The sequence below is a fragment of the Pseudophryne corroboree genome, chromosome 9 (assembly GCF_028390025.1).
Source record: "Pseudophryne corroboree isolate aPseCor3 chromosome 9, aPseCor3.hap2, whole genome shotgun sequence".
Lineage (NCBI taxonomy): Eukaryota > Metazoa > Chordata > Amphibia > Anura > Myobatrachidae > Pseudophryne > Pseudophryne corroboree.
Window position 1 is genome coordinate 22,646,021 of NC_086452.1, and position 18,091 is coordinate 22,664,111.

The following is an 18,091-nucleotide window of genomic DNA, read 5'->3' on the forward strand; positions in this document are numbered from 1 at the left end:
AAGTATTGCAGACAATCCGCACTTGGGATGGGCGCCCAGCATCCACTACGGACTACGAGAAATAGATTTACCGGTGAGTAAAATCTTATTTTCTCTGACGTCCTAGTGGATGCTGGGGACTCCGTAAGGACCATGGGGATTATACCAAAGCTCCCAAACGGGCGGGAGAGTGCGGATGACTCTGCAGCACCGAATGAGAGAACTCAAGGTCCTCCTCAGCCAGGGTATCAAATTTGTAGAATTTAGCAAACGTGTTTGCCCCTGACCAAGTAGCAGCTCGGCAAAGTTGTAAAGCCGAGACCCCTCGGGCAGCCGCCCAAGATGAGCCCACCTTCCTCGTGGAATGGGCTTTCACTGATTTAGGATGCGGCAATCCAGCCGCAGAATGCGCCAGCTGAATTGTGCTACAAATCCAGCGAGCAATAGTCTGCTTAGAAGCAGGAGCACCTATTTTGTTGGGTGCATACAGGATAAAAAGCGAGTCAGTTTTCCTGACTCCAGCCGTCCTGGAAACATAAATTTTCAAGGCCCTGACTACGTCCAGTAACTTGGAATCCTCCAAGTCCTTAGTAGCCGCAGGCACTACAATAGGTTGGTTCAAGTGAAAAGCTGATACCACCTTAGGGAGAAACTGGGGACGAGTCCTCAATTCTGCCCTATCCATATGGAAAATCAGATAAGGGCTTTTACATGACAAAGCCGCCAATTCTGACACACGCCTGGCCGAAGCCAAGGCCAATAACATGACCACTTTCCACGTGAGATATTTGAGATCCACGGTTTTAAGTGGTTCAAACCAATGTGATTTTAGGAAACTCAACACCACATTGAGATCCCAAGGTGCCACAGGAGGCACAAAAGGGGGCTGAATATGAAGCACTCCCTTTACAAAAGTCTGAACTTCAGGCAGTGAAGCCAGTTCTTTCTGGAAGAAAATCGACAGAGCCGAAATCTGGACCTTAATGGAACCCAATTTTAGGCCCATAGTCACTCCTGACTGTAGGAAGTGCAGAAAACGACCCAGCTGAAATTCCTCTGTAGGGGCCTTCCTGGCCTCACACCACGCAACATATTTTCGCCAAATGCGGTGATAATGGTTTGCGGTTACTTCTTTCCTGGCTTTTATCAGCGTAGGAATGACTTCCTCCGGAATGCCCTTTTCCTTTAGGATCCGGAATTCAACCGCCATGCCGTCAAACGCAGCCGCGGTAAGTCTTGGAACAGACAGGGCCCCTGCTGTAGCAGATCCTGTCTGAGCGGTAGAGGCCATGGGTCCTCTGATATCATTTCTTGAAGCTCTGGGTACCAAGCTCTTCTTGGCCAATCCGGAACCACGAGTATCGTTCTTACTCCTCGCCTTCTTATTATTCTCAGTACCTTTGGTATGAGAGGCAGAGAAGGGAACACATAAACCGACTGGTACACCCACGGCGTCACTAGAGCGTCCACAGCTATCGCCTGAGGGTCCCTTGACCTGGCGCAATATCTCTTTAGCTTTTTGTTGAGGCGGGACGCCATCATGTCCACCTGTGGCCTTTCCCAACGGTTTACCAACAGTTTGAAGACTTCTGGATGAAGTCCCACTCTCCCGGATGTAGGTCGTGTCTGCTGAGGAAGTCTGCTTCCCAGTTGTCCACTCCCGGAATGAACACTGCTGACAGTGCTAAGACGTGATTTTCCGCCCATCGGAGAATCCTTGTGGCTTCTGCCACGCCATCCTGCTTCTTGTGCCGCCCTGTCGGTTTACATGGGCGACTGCCGTGATGTTGTCTGATTGGATCAGTACCGGCTGGTTTTGAAGCAGGGGTCTTGCCTGACTTAGGGCATTGTAAATGGCCCTCAGTTCCAGAATATTTATGTGTAGGGACGACTCCTGACTTGACCAAAGTCCTTGGAAATTTCTTCCCTGTGTGACTGCCCCCCAGCCTCGAAGGCTGGCATCCGTGGTCACCAGGACCCAGTCCTGTATGCCGAATCTGCGGCCCTCTAGAAGATGAGCACTCTGCAGCCACCACAGCAGAGACACCCTGGTCCTTGGAGACCGGGTTATCAGCCGATGCATCTGAAGATGCGATCCCGTCCAAGAGGTCCCACTGAAAAGTTCTTGCATGGAACCTGCCGAATGGAATTGCTTCATAGGAAGCTACCAATTTTCCCAGGACTCGCGTGCAGTGATGCACCGACACCTGTTTTGGTTTCAGGAGGCCTCTGACTAGAGATGACAGCTCCTTGGCTTTCTCCTGCGGGAGAAACACTTTTTTCTGTTCTGTGTCCAGAACCATCCCCAGGAACAGTAGATGCGTCGTAGGAACCAGCTGCGACTTTGGAATATTCAGAATCCAGCCGTGCTGTTGTAGCACTTCCCGAGATAGTGCTACTCTGACAAACAACTGCTCCCTGGACCTCGCCTTTATAAGGAGATTGTCCAAGTACTGGATAATTCTTTCGGCCGTTACCTTGGTAAATACCCTCGGTGCCGGGGACAGACCAACGGCAACGTATGGAATTGGTAATGACAATCCTGTACCACAATTTTGAGGTACTCCTGGTGAGGAGGGTAAATAGGGACATGCAGGTAAGCATCCTTGATGTCCAGTGATACCCTGAAATTCTCCAGGCTTGCAATTATCGCCCTGAGCGATTCCATTTTGAACTTGAACCTTCGTATATAAGTGTTCAAGGATTTCAATTTTAGAATGGGTCTCACCGAACCGTCTGGTTTCGGTACCACAACAGTTTTGGAATAGTAACCCCGGCCTTGTTGAAGGAGGGGTACCTTGATTTCACCTGCTGGAAGTACAGCTTGTGAATTGCCGCCAGTACTAACTCCCTATATCCGAGGGCAGCAGGCAAGGCTGATGTGAGTAAACGGCGAGGGGGAGTCGCCTCGAACTCCAGCTTGTATCCCTGTGATACTACTTGCAGAACCCAGTGATTCACCTGTGGGCAAGCCCACTGGTCCCTGAAGTTCCCGAGACGCGCCCCCACCGCACCTGTCTGTGGAGCCCCAGCGTCATGCTGTGGACTCAGAGGAAGCGGGGGAAGATTTTTGATCCTGGGAACTGGCTGTCTGTGCAGCTTTTTCCTTCTTTCCTTGTGCAGAAAGGAAGCGCCTTTGGCCCCCTTGCTTTTCTGAAGCCGAAAGGACTGTACCCGATAATACAGTGCTTCCTTAGGGTGTGAGGAAACCTGAGGTAGAAATTTTTCTTCCCAGCTGTTGCTGTGGATACGAGGTCCCAGAGACCATCCCCAAACAATTCCCCACCCTTATAAGGCAGAATCTCCATGTGCCTTTTAAAGTCAGCATCACCTGTCCACTGCCGGGTCTCTAATACCCTCCTGGCAGAATGGACCTTGCATTAATTCTGGACGCCAGCCGGCAAATATCCCTCTGTGCATCCCTCATATATAAGACTACGTCTTTAATATGCTCTATGTTAGCACCATATTCTCCCTGTCTAGGGTATTAATATTATCTGACAGGGTATCAGACAATGCTGCAGCAGCACTATTCATGCTGAGGCAATTGCAGGTCTCAGTATAATACCTGAGTGTGTATATACAGACTTCAGGATAGCCTCCTGCTTTTTATCAGCAGGCTCCTTCAAAGTGGCCGTATCCTAAGACGGCAGTGCCACCTTTTATGACAAACGTGTGAGCGCCTTCTCCACCCTAGGGGATATCTCCCAACGTGACCTATCCTCTGGCGGGAAAGGGTTTGCCAGCAGTAATTTTTTATCGGGGGAACCCACGCTTCTTCACACACTTCATTCACTCATCTGATGGGGGAACAAAACACCGGCTGCTTTTTCTCCCCAAACATAAAACCCCTTTTATGTGGTACTTGGGTTAATGTCAGAAATGTGTAACACAATTTTTATTGCCGAGATCATGCAATGGATGTTCCTAGTGGATTGTGTATATGCCTCAACCTCGTCGACACTGGAGTCAGACTCCGTGTCGACATCTGTGTCTGCCATCTGAGGTAACGGGCGTTTTTTGAGCCCCTGATGGCCTTTGAGACGCCTGGGCAGGCGCGGGCTGAGAAGCCGGCTGTCCCACAGCTGTTACGTCATCCAGCCTTTTATGTAAGGAGTTGACACTGTCGGTTAATACCTTCCACCTATCCATCCACTCTGGTGTCGGCCCCACAGGGGGCGACATCCCATTTATCGGCATCTGCTCCGCCTCCACATAAGTCTCCTCATCAAACATGTCGACACAGCCGTACCGACACACCGCACACACACAGGGAATGCTCTGACTGAGGACAGGACCCCACACAGCCCTTTGGGGAGACAGAGAGAGAGTATGCCAGCACACACCAGAGCGCTATATAATGTAGGGATTAACACTATCACTGAGTGAATTTTCCCCAATAGCTGCTTGTATAAACAATATTGCGCCTAAATTTAGTGCCCCCCCTCTCTTTTTAACCCTTTGAGCCTGAAAACTACAGGGGAGAGCCTGGGGAGCTGTCTTCCAGCTGCACTGTGAAGAGAAAATGGCGCCCAGTGTGCTGAGGGAGATAGCTCCGCCCCTTTTTCGCTGACTTTTCTCCCGCTTTTTTATGGATTCTGGCAGGGGTAATTACCACATATATAGCCTCTGGGGCTATATATTGTGATTATTTTGCCAGCCAAGGTGTTTTTATTGCTGCTCAGGGCGCCCCCCCCCCCAGCGCCCTGCACCCTCAGTGACCGGAGTGTGAAGTGTGTATGAGGAGCAATGGCGCACAGCTGCAGTGCTGTGCGCTACCTTGGTGAAGACTGAAGTCTTCTGCCGCCGATTTTCCGGACCATCTTCATGCTTCTGGCTCTGTAAGGGGGACGGCGGCGCGGCTCCGGGAACGAACACCAAGGACGGGTCCTGCGGTCGATCCCTCTGGAGCTAATGGTGTCCAGTAGCCTAAGAAGCCCAAGCTAGCTGCAAGCAGGTAGGTTCGCTTCTTCTCCCCTTAGTCCCTCGTTGCAGTGAGCCTGTTGCCAGCAGGTCTCACTGTAAAATAAAAAACCTAACATATACTTTCTTTCTAGGAGCTCAGGAGAGCCCCTAGTGTGCATCAAGCTCGGCCGGGCACAGAAATCTAACTGAAGTCTGGAGGAGGGGCATAGAGGGAGGAGCCAGTGCACACCAGGTAGTACCAAATCTTTCTTTTAGTGTGCCCAGTCTCCTGCGGAGCCGTCTATTCCCCATGGTCCTTACGGAGTCCCCAGCATCCACTAGGACGTCAGAGAAATGGGAAGCGTTTAATTGGCCGGCTTTTGGGATCCCTGCGGTCAGGATACTGACGCTGGAATCTCGCCAGCTGACAATGCCGCCAGCCGAGTGGGAACAGACTGTAGCGAAGAACGCTGAAGAATGTTGGTGAGCACAGCGCGCCCGAGGCACACCTGCAAGAGGACTCTTAGCGCTCGCCCCGCTGATGGCGTTCTGGAGGACGGGTGCTTCTGTTGGGATATTGACAGCCGGCATCCCGTCCCGCGGTAAACCATACTGAATCCATAAAAATAACACATTGACATGTGAGGTTTCTCTAAGGGAAATACAGCCTACTCTTACTGTAGCACTCACCTGTTATCCTCTATTGAAGAATAATAGGCCTGGAGAAGGGGTGTCTTGCAGTTTTTTAGAACAGCCTGAGACATATGAGAAAGATCTGTTACTGTATATATAAGGGGTAAATGTACCATTATGTTTGGATTTTTATATTTTTCAGCTTTTATTCGCAGCCTGTAGTGCGCAATTCCTACACAATCACCTACAACCGCTCTACTCCCCTCGCACCACACTCTTGTATCCCATCCACCTGTGTGCTATCACACAACCCTTCTAATTTTACGGCTTAAAGAGTAAAAACAAATTACCTTTAAAGGCTCCACAAGTTCTAGTGTGTGTTTCAGTGATATCAGATACATTATCTTGGTATCTGCAGCTTTCACCTGTCCAATAAGTGAACGTTACACCATTAGAGTCATCCTGTCACATTTGTTACAGCATAGGAAAACACAATCTATAATATCTATTACTGTTAATTAGAGTTAGGGCGTATTCAGGTGAGGACTGTGACTGAACTTTCCAAATGTCACATACGCCAAGCATATAACTGACAATCCTGCAGGCAGCTCATGGACCATAGTAAAACACTGGTGACCAGCGGAGGATGCTGTCTGACTGCTTTGTGTTATAAACCAATTTAGAGTGACCAGCCGTGGAAGTGCAGAGCACACCTGTGGCTCCACATCCGTAGAGTTTGACACGCACGGTAAAGCAGAAATGCAATTGTGGGTCAATGACTGCAAATATCAATTAAAGATGTGATCAGACAGTGGGGGTCATTCCGACCCGATCGCACGCTGCACTTCCTCGCAGCCGTGATATCGGGTCGGAACTGCGCATGCGCGGCGGCCGCATTACGCAGGCGCGTCGTTGCCCAGCGACGGCTGTCGCCAGGCAGCGACGCCGCTTCCAAAGAAAGCGGTCGCAGCAGCAACCGCAAGAAGATTGAAAGGAGGAAGGCGGATCCGGGCAGCAATTTATCGTTTTCGGGGAATGGTGAGTCCAACGCAGGCGTGTCCAGGCATTTGGAGGGCGGATGTCTGACGTCAATTCCGGGACCTGCATCGCTGGATCGATCGCACAGGGTAAGTAACTCTTACCCTGGTCTTGTTCTACACAAAACTTTTTTTGCATAGCAGGGCTGCACAAGCGTTCGCAGCCCTGCTATGCAGAAATACACTCCCACATAGGCGGCGTCTAGTTGATCACACGGGCAGCAAAAAGTTGCTACGTGCGATCAACTTGGAATGACCTCCAGTGTCATCTAACATTGTCAAGAATTTCCTAAAATGATTTACTTGCCAGAGTGCTGCAGCGCCCTGTTAAGATATATTAAGGGGCATTTATGAGACTATTTTGCCATTTACTAATGTCACAACACTGGTGCTCAGTATTGTCAGTGCTGTACCTTTCTGTGTGCAGACTGGCCAGGAAATGTTCAGCCTTTTACCCCGTACAAAACCCCCCAAAATTTAGAGTTATATTTACTAAGCAGTGGATTATCAAAGCCACCACCTGTAGGAGGTTCTGGCTGTGGAATTTAAAAGGCAAACAATATTTAATAAAGAACCAAGAGTGTAATGTATTTAATAGTATTATACTGTTAAATCCCACGGCAAGAATCTCCGGCAATTGGAGGCTTTGAAATGCCCCCATTTGATAATTATAGTCCTTATTTATCAATGAGACTTCCGTACAAGATTCATAAAAATACGTAACAAATAACCTGATGGCGCTTGTTCTGTGATTGGTCAGACTTGGCGCAGGGCGATCACATTTGGGGACATTCAAAAAAACTCTCAGTGCAGTTGTATAAATGTTGGGTTTCTTTGCCGCTAATTATCAGGTGCTCTTTTACTGCATAGCGTTTCCGTGAACCATTTTTATAAATCCCCACAATTATGTCAGTGTTTGCTTCATGTTGGTAGCTACCTGTACCTGTAAGGTTTAGCTGCCGATTCCCAGCAGTCTTAAATTACAGACCAGAAATGTGTAAAATACTCTGAGAGAACATAAACAGAGACACAGGTGACACAGGTGACAAGTGACACAGGTGACAGTCATTCCCCAGGTTCCTCAACCAACAGGTCAAACAATGTGAGATAAACAGAGTTACTGCAGTAACCGATACCTAATTGTTCTACTGCCATAGGTAATAAGCAGGAAATAATACACTAATGATGACTAATCAGGTGTTAATGACAGTGTATTAAAAGGACAGGGAAGTTCTTATAATAATTTTCAGATATAAACAATTATCATATTGTTCAAAAGGAAATGGGATGAATAGTTACTTTTGCATTAAAGCCACTTAACTTTTATCTGCTCACGTAACTAGATCAGTGGTTCTCTCATTACCTCCTACTAATAGAATTACTTTAAGAGTTCCCTTGTGCTCTCTCCTTATTATTTTCCCTCAATTACAATCTAATGAAGTCTCACTGGCAGCTTCATCCATTAAAGAGCCACTAAACTCAAAACAAACGGTAAGTTCCGACCTACACAAAAAATGGCGGTCTGGAGCAATTTTATTTTTTTATCTCGGAGCGGCTGCGTGTGACATCATGCAGCCACCCCAAAAACTCTCCCGGCATGCCCCCGTTTTGCCCGCCACTCCTACGAAACATCGGGTCGACGCTCCCCCCTATGGCTGCTGCTGTCAATCCACCTTGTGGCCGCATCCTTCCGGGATTCGGTTGCATGGTGAAGGGTCACGCACTTGCACTGCAGCCAGTGTGCGTGCGCAGACCCGATAGATGCGGCCGCTTCATATAGACGCGCGGCTGCATCCAGGTCTGAATAGACCCCAGTGACCTTGAAAACATACTGCACTATTGGAGTGACTGTGGATAAGGATTTGACACAGAATTCCCGCAGCAAAATCCTCAGCTATGTTATACTGTTGCTGATCATAGGATAAAATGGCATCTGGTATCGCTCACAAGACTACAGGGTATATTTACCATGCGGCAGATTTGTTCTGGAAATTAAAAGCAAACTAATAGTAAGTGCAATATCCTCCTGGCTTTGTAATTAATATATCCGGCTTTAGATTTCAAGGTCAATCTCGCAGAAAGCACAAAAGACGCCTCTTCGTAAATGTACCCCTATATATAAATGTTTCTACTACATGACAGAACTTGAAATGTTTTTTGCTGCATTCCCATTTGTTCTACAGCTGAGTACTCGGTACCTGAATATTGCTAGGGTGCTATTCTATAATGTTTTATAACAGGAGGTCTAGTGTGCATAGTAAATTTGTTTTTCAAATGTCAGTGATAAACAGAACAGACTCTCCAAGGCTAAGATCAGGGCCGTTTCTTGGGGCAGGCGAGCAGTGCAAACGCACTGGGCGCCTGCTGCGGCACTAACTGTGGCTCCCTGCTTTCCCCTCCTATTTCTCCCCGAGTAACCTGCTCTGGGGGCGGAGTTTCACGGAATGACGCGTTTGCGTCGTTACGTCACGACGCAACCCCGTCACTCCACGAAACTCCTCCCCCCCCCCCCCCGAGCGGAGTACAGAGGGGGATCCAAGTTAGGAAGAGGGAAAGGCCGGCGCGAGGAGCGACTAGTGAGGCGGGCCGAAGAGAGGTACTCGCCTCTGTAAGTATTCTCTCTCTCTCTCTCTTAATGTGTAAAATGGGGACACCTGCCGTAATGTGTGAAATGGGGACTCTTGCCTGCCGTAGTGTGGGGATTTAATGTATCAAGGGCATTGCGGTGTGTGGCATAATATGGTGCAGGGGGCATTACTGTGTGGGGCTTAATATGGTAGAATTTTTTTTTCCTGTGGAGGTCGTGATCTGTTGGAGCAGGGTCAAAAACTGGAGTGTGAGGTAGTCTTTTCAGACGAGGTCATGCCCATTTAGATGAGGCCACACCCATTTAGATGAGGCCACGCCCCCTTGTCGGCCACATTTTTTTATGTCAAGGGGGGGGCGCATTTTTAAATCTCTCACTGGGAGTCAAATTGGCTAGAATCAGCCCTGGCTAAAGGGGGGTACACACGGAGCAATAATCTAAGCAATCTGACTAGATTGCTTAGATATTCAGCAAGATCGCTCCGTGTGTAGCCCTAACAGCGATAGCGATGCGCAGCCCTGCGCATCGCTATCGCTGCTGCTAGATTGGCCTGCATGCAGGCCAATCTAGCGGGTCGCTCACTTCACCCGCTGGGTGAAGTGAGCGGCCCCCCCGTCTCCCCCCGCACGCTCAGCACAGATCGCGCTGTGCGCCGGGAGAGATGTGTGCTGAGCGGTTCGCTCAGCACACATCTCTCCAGCATCGGGCCGTGAGTACTGGCCTTAAGATAATACTCTGCTATACAGTACATGTCAGGACTCCAGTACTAGAGCACACACAAAGGGGACTTCTCCAGTCCTCTCCTAGTCATATAACTGACCACGAGATACATCAGCAGTATTTACATTCTGAACCAGATATCTGGAGCATGTTTCGTACATACTGTGTCCTGCTTTGGAATCTGGATAAGATTAGATAAAAGTTGTTCTGTGTCCAGAAACTTCGAGAGAACTAGAAAAAAAAGTAATATGTGTCATTAAATCAGCAATCCCCAATCTCTTCTATAATAATTCATATTTTCTTAGAGACTGTTCTCAATTAACCCAGCAGTGGCGCACATGGGGGCATTATAGAGCTATGCTTCCATTTCACCAGGATTTAAAAAAAAAAAAAATCAACCGTTTGGATAGCCCTCTTTGAAAATACTGCTTTTGTCCCTGCCCAAGGTGATGGAAGAATCCTGTCATCACTCAGACCTATTCCAAAGCCGCACTAAACAGAAACATAGAATTTGACAGAAGACACCACTTGGCCCATACTGTACACACATTACACACTAGGGTTCATTTTTGTTGGGGGCCAATTAACCTACCAGTATATTTTTCGAGAGTGGGAGGAGACTCACGCAAGCACGGGTAGAATATATAAACTCCACACAAAAAGGGCCACAGTGAGAATGGAACCCATGAACTCAGCGCTGTGAGTATGTAATGCTAACCATTACACCATCCGTACTGCCCCTATTATTTTAATGACAGATCTTTTTATATGTTATACCTTCCCTTCAAAAAGTAGGGAGCACATTTGTGCAGGAAACCGCCAATATCCTGCCTGAGGCATGAACAACAAAATATAATTAGTTCCACTTGAAATGAGTGTCAGAATACGGGTGGTTTAGCCAATGAATGAGGTGCCTGCTATGTGTAGGGATGGTTGACTGTGTTTGAGCTGTGGCTACACATTACTTGCAGAGCGGCACGTTTGCTGCACAATAAGCCTACAAGGTGGCTGCAATATGCTACACAACACGTGGACAGTAATCATAGGCGACGATTCAGTGGGTGCTCCCGGGCCCGAGCACCCACGGACAACCAGGAGCACCCACAGAACCAGCCGCTGTCCAAGTAGTTACCGCTAGCCGCCGACCTCGCAGTGGATTGAGACGCGCTGGGGGCTGCGTAAGTGCTTCTGTACAGTGCAGTGTGAAAAAATCCAACAAAAATGGCCGCCGCCAAGGAGGAGACAGACACTAGAGGTCAAATTTGACCTCTAGCGCCTATCTCTCCGACGGTGGGCATTTTAAGGTATTTTTTTACACTGCAATGTATACGGAATCCCTTCCACAGCCCCCAGCGCGTTTCAATCCACTGCTGGGGCAGCGGAGGCTAGTAGTATATTTAGTGATGCCCGAACCCACCCTCCCATACTTTATTGGACCGCTGGCAACACGCATAAAACCCCTGGTAACACGCAGGAAACCCCTGGCAATGCACAAGAAACCCCTGGCAATGCGCAGGAAACCCCTGGCAACGCACAGGAAACCCCTGGTAACGCACAGGAAACCCCTGGTAACGCACATGAAACCCCTGACAACGTGCATGAAACCCTTAGCAACAAGAATGAGACCCTGACAACAGGCAGGTAATTTAAAAGTAATTAGAAACCTTACTGTGTGGCATCATTTGTAAGGGGCATTATTGTGTGTGGGGCATAAAATGGTGTCAGGGCCATAACTGTGTGTGGCATAATATGTAATTGACGTTACAGTGTGTGGCATAATGGGCATTACGGTGTGTGGCATAATGTGTAATGGGCATTGCGGTGTGTTGCATAATGTGTAATGGGCATTATGGTGGGTGACATAACGTGTAAAGGGCATTACTGTGTGTTGCATAATGTGTAATGGGTGTTACGGTGTGTGTCATAATGTGTAATAGGCATTATGGTGTGTTGCATAATGTGTAATGGACATTACGGTGTGTGGCATAATGTGTAATAGGCATTACGGTGTGTGGCATAATGTGGAATAGGCATTATAGTGTGTGGCATAATGTGTAATAGGCATTACTGTGTGTTGCATAATGTGGAATAGACATTACTGCGTGTGGCATAATGTGTAATGGGCATTACGGTGTGTGGCATAATGTGTAATGGGCATTACGGTGTGTGGCATAATGTGGAATAGGCATTACGGTGTGTGGCATAATGTGGAATAGGCATTATAGTGTGTGGCATAATGTGTAATAGGCATTACTGTGTGTTGCATAATGTGGAATAGACATTACTGCGTGTGGCATAATGTGTAATGGGCATTACAGTGTGTGGCATAATGTGTAATGGGCATTACGGTGTGTGGCATAATGTGGAATAGGCATTACGGTGTGTGGCATAATGTGTAATAGGCATTATGGTGTGTGGCATAATGTGTAATAAGCATTACGGTGTGTGGCATAATGTGGAATAGGCATTACGGTGTGTGGCATAATGTGGAATAGGCATTACAGTGTGTGGCATAATGTGTAATAGGCATTACTGTGTGTTGCATAATGTGGAATAGGCATTACTGTGTGTGGCATATTGTGTAATGGGCATTACGGTGTGTGGCATAATGTGTAATGGGCATTACGGTGTGTGGCATAATGTGGAATAGGCATTACGGTGTGTTGCATAATATGTAATGGCCATTAGTCACTGCCACCTGCCGCCCGTTCATTCCCGCTGCCGGCTCCCACGAGCACCCACCAGCAAAAACAGAAATTGGCACCTATGGACAGTATATACCAATGACTTTCATATACCATACGGGATGATGAGTCGCTTAGGAATGATGCAGCCCGAGGGATTATTTGTCCTCTTTCATGACACGGCTTTGTTACAAATACATGTAATTCTGAAAACATATCCAGGCTTACACAATAGTAGCAGGCAAGGGCACGGGTATACGGGTCAGGCTTTCCAACCAGCTATCGTGCCACTGTTCAATGTAATGCTTAGTTGCCCTAGGTGTCACATTTTGAATGGTAATGAAACCATGGGGTAAATTTACTAAGGTGGGAGTTTTTTTAGAGCTGATGATGTTGCCTATAGCAACCAATCAGATTCTATCTATTATCTTCTAGAAGCAGCTTGATGTTAAGTAGAATCTGATTGGTTGTGGGCAACATCACTAGTTCTAAAAAACTCCCACCTTAGTAAATGTACCCCCTAGAGTCACATTTCTAATGATAAACCCTGAGCACTTATTACCTCTGATAGATGTTACTGTCCTAGCTGTGTGGTAGGTCTGATAGCTAAACAGGTGTACAGGGGGTAAGGGGGGATTATCTCTGATTAAGATAATCTCTGCAATTTGGGGAGAGCAGAAGAGGTAACCCTTTGGGTGCATATGGTATTGGGAGCTGGGTTCTAGTGATGGACACACAAGTTTACGGAGGTAAAAGTCGCTGATTTCCAAGTCTTCTCAGGTTTTTTGGGACACAGGTTGATAAAATTGCCATTATTTATTAGGTGTGTGCTATCAGTCTACTATGCACTGTACTGTTATTGCTATAACTGACGTTTTCCCCAACTGGAACGTGAATGCGTTTTGCAGACAGAAACCATTTACCTGAGCGGAGGCTGAAAAACAGCTCCTCATCTTCAAGAATTTCTTGGACACAATCCAGTCTTGTGTTGATGGTTTCAAGATCAATGAGAGGTTCCAGGATGTTTGATCTGAGTCTGCGGCTGCCCCCCGGAGTTTTAGTATTATTCAGGACCCCGAAGAGGGTGTGGTTATTTCTTGAACAAAACAAACAGAAATATACTGGTAACTATTTAGCTGCAGGCGCAGAGATGTGTGACCGGCTTGGGCTGAGTAATGTGTCCTCCGTGGCGGGTGTTAAGAATGCAGGGTGCTGGTGAATTTATACAATGGGCATTATTTTCTATTATTACACTCTATATAATAAGTAATGATAAACTGACCAATCTCTGTCATGTGCAGTGAGATAGGGCAAAGTACTGATGCCCCCCCCCATCCACAATAGCTCCCACTCCAGCGACGGAGAAGAGACACACTAGGACAGCAAGTCATTGGGGTAAGTACAGCACGGGCAGCTCCATTTTACTAGTAAAACATAGTAGCTAAACATTTTATTTTGGTGAATACTTCCAGCTCAGCTCCTTTGTATTTAGATAGATATTAATTGTACGGTGATCCTGGTACATGCTGCACTATGGGGGTCATTCCGAGTTGTTCGCTCGCTAGCAGTTTTTAGCAGCCGTACAAACGCTATGCCGCCGCCCACTGGGGAGTGTATTTTAGCTTAGCAGAAGTGCGAACGAAAGGATCGCAGAGCGGCGGCAACATTTTTGTGTGCAGTTTTAGAGTAGCTCAAAACCTACTCAGCGCTTGCGATCACTTCAGACTGTTCAGTTCCTGTTTTGACGTCACAAACACGCCCTGCGTTCGCCCAGCCACGCCTGTGTTTTTCCTCGCACGCCTGCGTTTTTTCGAACCCTCCCTGAAAACGGCTAGTTGACACCCAGAAACGACCACTTCATGTCAATCACTCTGCGGCCAGCAGTGCGACTGAAAAACTTTGCTAGACCCTGTGTAAAACTACATCTGTCGTTGTAATAGTACATTGCGCCGCATGCGCAGAAGTTCCTTTTTTTGCCTCATCGCTGCACAGCGAACGAATGCAGCTAGCAATCTAGTTGGAATGACCCCCTATGATAAGTCAATTTGGCTGAAAAACACAAATCGGCCCACGTGTAGCATTGCATCACACTGGCAGATACATATAGATAAATGGTGATTTTGTTGGGTGTATTTGGCCGGTGATTGCTGTGTTTGTGATTATGCGCCTAATTCAGACCTGATCGCTGTTGTGCGAAATCGCACAGCGGATGATTATCGTAATGCGCAGGCACGAGGCCAAACTGCGAAAAAATACTGCATCTTTTTCTGATCGCTAGGCGAAGTCAGGTTAAATGACAGAAAGCGGGCGTTTGTGGGTGGTAACTGACAGTTTTCTGGGAGTGTCAGGAAAAACGCAGGCGTTCCCAAGTGTTTTCAGGGCGGGTGTGTGACGTCGGCTCCGGCCCCGATCAGCCTGTTAGTATCGCACTGTAGGAGTAAGTCCTGGGCTACGCACAAACTGGAAAAATCATTGGATGGTGAGTGAGTTGCGAACGGATTTGCAGTTGACCAGCGCTTGCAAAGCTTTTCGCACGGCGTACGCAGACTTGCACGGGGCGGTATTTCACTCTGTCTGGGCGGCGACTATCCGATCGCAAACCTCTGCAAATTCGTAGAGGAGCGATCAGGTCTGAATTAGGCCCTACAGGAGATCCACGTTACTGGGAAACGTCTCACGTGTCAGCTACTGATCCTAAGAATCTGCTAGTACAACCCACGACCATACCTGGAGTCCCTGTTATTCACCAGCAGTTCTAGGTTCTGTGCAGAAGCAGAATCGATCATTGCGGTTTGCTCACTGCCATGAAAACGGATCTTGAGAGATTTTGGAGCATAAACTGAATTCTGAATAAATTCAACATATTTCAGCAGCGCAGCCAAAGCAGCCAGACAGTAATACCTATAGAATAAAACTAAAGTTATAATACACATGTATCACACATAAAAGGGACCAGATATACTCTCAAGGGCATCGTCATGGCAACAGTAAAAATAAAGCAGTTTCTTTCTTACTGTTGCTCATGTGTATTATTAAAAGTATCACTTGTGAGTCTGTATAATCAAAATAGATCAATGAGACAAAAGGAATCACGAGGACACACATAAGGAGAGCAATTGCTTTTACACAGGGTAACTGTTTATATCCTTTGTATTTTCCCGGTAGGGGTACGCTCCATATAAGGTCACTCAGCAATGAAGGATTTCATCTATAGAATATTCTACATAAATCTATGCCACTTGCACATTATAGCTGTATAAATAACAATATAGCTGAATCTGCAATGTATGCACTAGAATAAACGTGCATCCTCTCACTATCCATAGAAGACAGCAGCTGACGGATGGATGGAGCTTTATACAGAAAGCAGGGGAAACAGTGACACCAGCAGGCTATAACATACAAGGGTTATGTTACAATTCTTCTGTGATGTACAGTAAAGGTGGGTACATACTAGATGATGTGCTCTATGAGCGACGTTGCCTAGTCTGTTCCCTTCCCTGCCGGGGCGGACGTCGGCAGTGCGTACACACTGAGCGATATGCAAATGATATCGCTCAGTGACGTCACGCTGCAGCCGCATAGGCAAACGCAGGGGGGGTTTCCGGTTGCCCAGAAACCCCCATTCTCTTAGCAAGTGCCTCATATTATGAAAATAGCAATGGTATTTAAGAGCTGCAGCCACATTATGCAGTTTAAGGGACAGAGCAGAGCTGCTGCACATGCCCAGTGGTAGCAGCTTTTTCTACCAAGTTTGCTGTGTGTATGGATCCGAGTCCTCAGTCAGTGCACTGGACCAGAGAGCAGCTACTAGGAAGAGACAGGAGCCTTACCATGAGGTGGGAGAATGTGTGCTTAGAAAGTGCAGTACTGGTTCTATTATGTTTTTATATTCATTTATTATGGTATGTTTATCCTTTTCCTGACCACTTATTTATATTATTTCAATTTGATACAGCCTATACTAGAAACCATCTATAGTTAGAGACCATCTATAGTGTTAAATATTAATACTATATTCCATTCAGTATCCAGTGTATAAAAAGAACAATGTGTACATTAATGTCCAGGGTCGTTACTAGGTTCTGCTCCTGCTCCCCCAGACTCCTACACTTTCGCTAATGTTCCACAGAGTGGGCGATTGTAGACTTAATTTGGAAACCCCCGTCTAGAAATCCTGCGTTTGCCACTGAGCCGGGCATGCAGTTTTTATCCGACAGTCCAAACTGAGCTGCATGCACGGCCGACAGCGAGAGTCGTTAACGACCCGCATCGCTCGTCGTTTGGTAGAGTACACACTAGTCGATAAGGTAAACAACGTCGCTCAGGAAGGGCAAAATGAGCCATGTTGTTTACTTTATCGGCAAGTGTGTCTACACTAATCATGGAGAACAGTAAATGCACAGGAACATAATTCCCCCTTTTTAGCACCTGATATATAATCATCTCCAGGAATGATTGAGCAGCTACCACTGTTTGTCTGCATGTGTGAGACGGCATTGAATGGGAGCAGCATTTAGAAGGCATGCTGTTCCTTGTAGTGCTAATGGGAGATCTTAGGGGTGGCTCCCAGGTAAGCTAGCCCTCTGTCTGGATGCATTTTAATATGAGCATACTGTATGAGGCCTAACTGTAGACAAATCACATGGCCCTATGTGGGCACTGCTATTATGTAGTGTTAGGACTGCTGATATTGGAGAAGCCTTGGCGCAGCTCAGCAGCTAAACATGTCTTTGCAAACGCACGTGACCAATTTCACTGAAACTCTATTACCAGATATGTTCAGGTGTTGTTACAGGTAATTGTCAGTGTGCTGGGGGGATACCGGGGAGGGGGAAAGCACCTCCCCCCCCTCTCTGTCTGATGTTTGTTTGTGACCCCTCCCCTTTTTTAGCACCTGGTATATAATTATCTCCAGGAATGATTGAGCAACTACCACTGCTTGTCTACATAATTATACATACTTAGACTTAACTTCCATTAGCACTGTACTGAATTCTGGGGCACATAATTGTTCAATGTATTCCAGCCCCTTGGTTTCATTAAAGTATTTCCTCTGTACAGTAGTAAACGACACATCCTGCAAGTTACAAAACAAACACATATAATTATAATATATGAAAGCTATAATCCAGCTAAAGGTTACATCTCAGGATATGAATGAATTTATTAATGCTACTTTATGAAGAGTGCAGAAGCAGGAGCTCAGGGGCCCGACTGACTTTGTATTATCTGGGCTTTAAGACTACTAATTAGCTGCACAGGCGTTTTTACAACTTACTGCTCTGCCTGCTTTCTTTGGAGCAAATCATGGCTGGGATGTGTTGTTTTTTTTTTGTATTTCCCATCGGACACTGGGCCTAATTCATACCTGGTTGCAAGCAGGCGTTTTTTGCACTGCTGCGACCAGGTAGTCACCTCCTGCAGGGGGAGAGGGTAATCGCTGTGCAGGGGTGCGACTGGATGTGCAGAGAGCTTCACAAACAAAAGTTTGTGCAGACTCTCCACGGCCCAGGACTGACTCTTGCCGTGCGATGATCGAGCCT

The 18,091-nt window shown here is 47.1% G+C and overlaps 1 protein-coding gene across 9 annotated transcripts in view; it reads right to left on the reverse strand.

Moving 5' to 3' along the window:
* The window catches only part of MSH4 (mutS homolog 4), a 344,804-nt gene that overhangs the window by 217,908 nt on the left and 108,805 nt on the right, over positions 1–18,091 (reverse strand). For all 9 annotated transcript variants that reach the window (XR_010186549.1, XM_063939054.1, XM_063939055.1 and 6 more), the window contains exons 5-10: positions 17,510–17,625; positions 15,273–15,446; positions 13,469–13,641; positions 10,025–10,092; positions 5,868–5,942; positions 5,575–5,639 (exon numbers count right to left, since the gene is read on the reverse strand). Coding sequence is in view for 8 of the 9 variants with exons in the window: in XM_063939054.1 (XP_063795124.1) it covers positions 5,575–5,639; positions 5,868–5,942; positions 10,025–10,092; positions 13,469–13,641; positions 15,273–15,446; positions 17,510–17,625 (671 nt within the window). In the remaining variant the exon portion in view is untranslated. The remainder of the gene's footprint in view (positions 1–5,574; positions 5,640–5,867; positions 5,943–10,024; positions 10,093–13,468; positions 13,642–15,272; positions 15,447–17,509; positions 17,626–18,091) is intronic.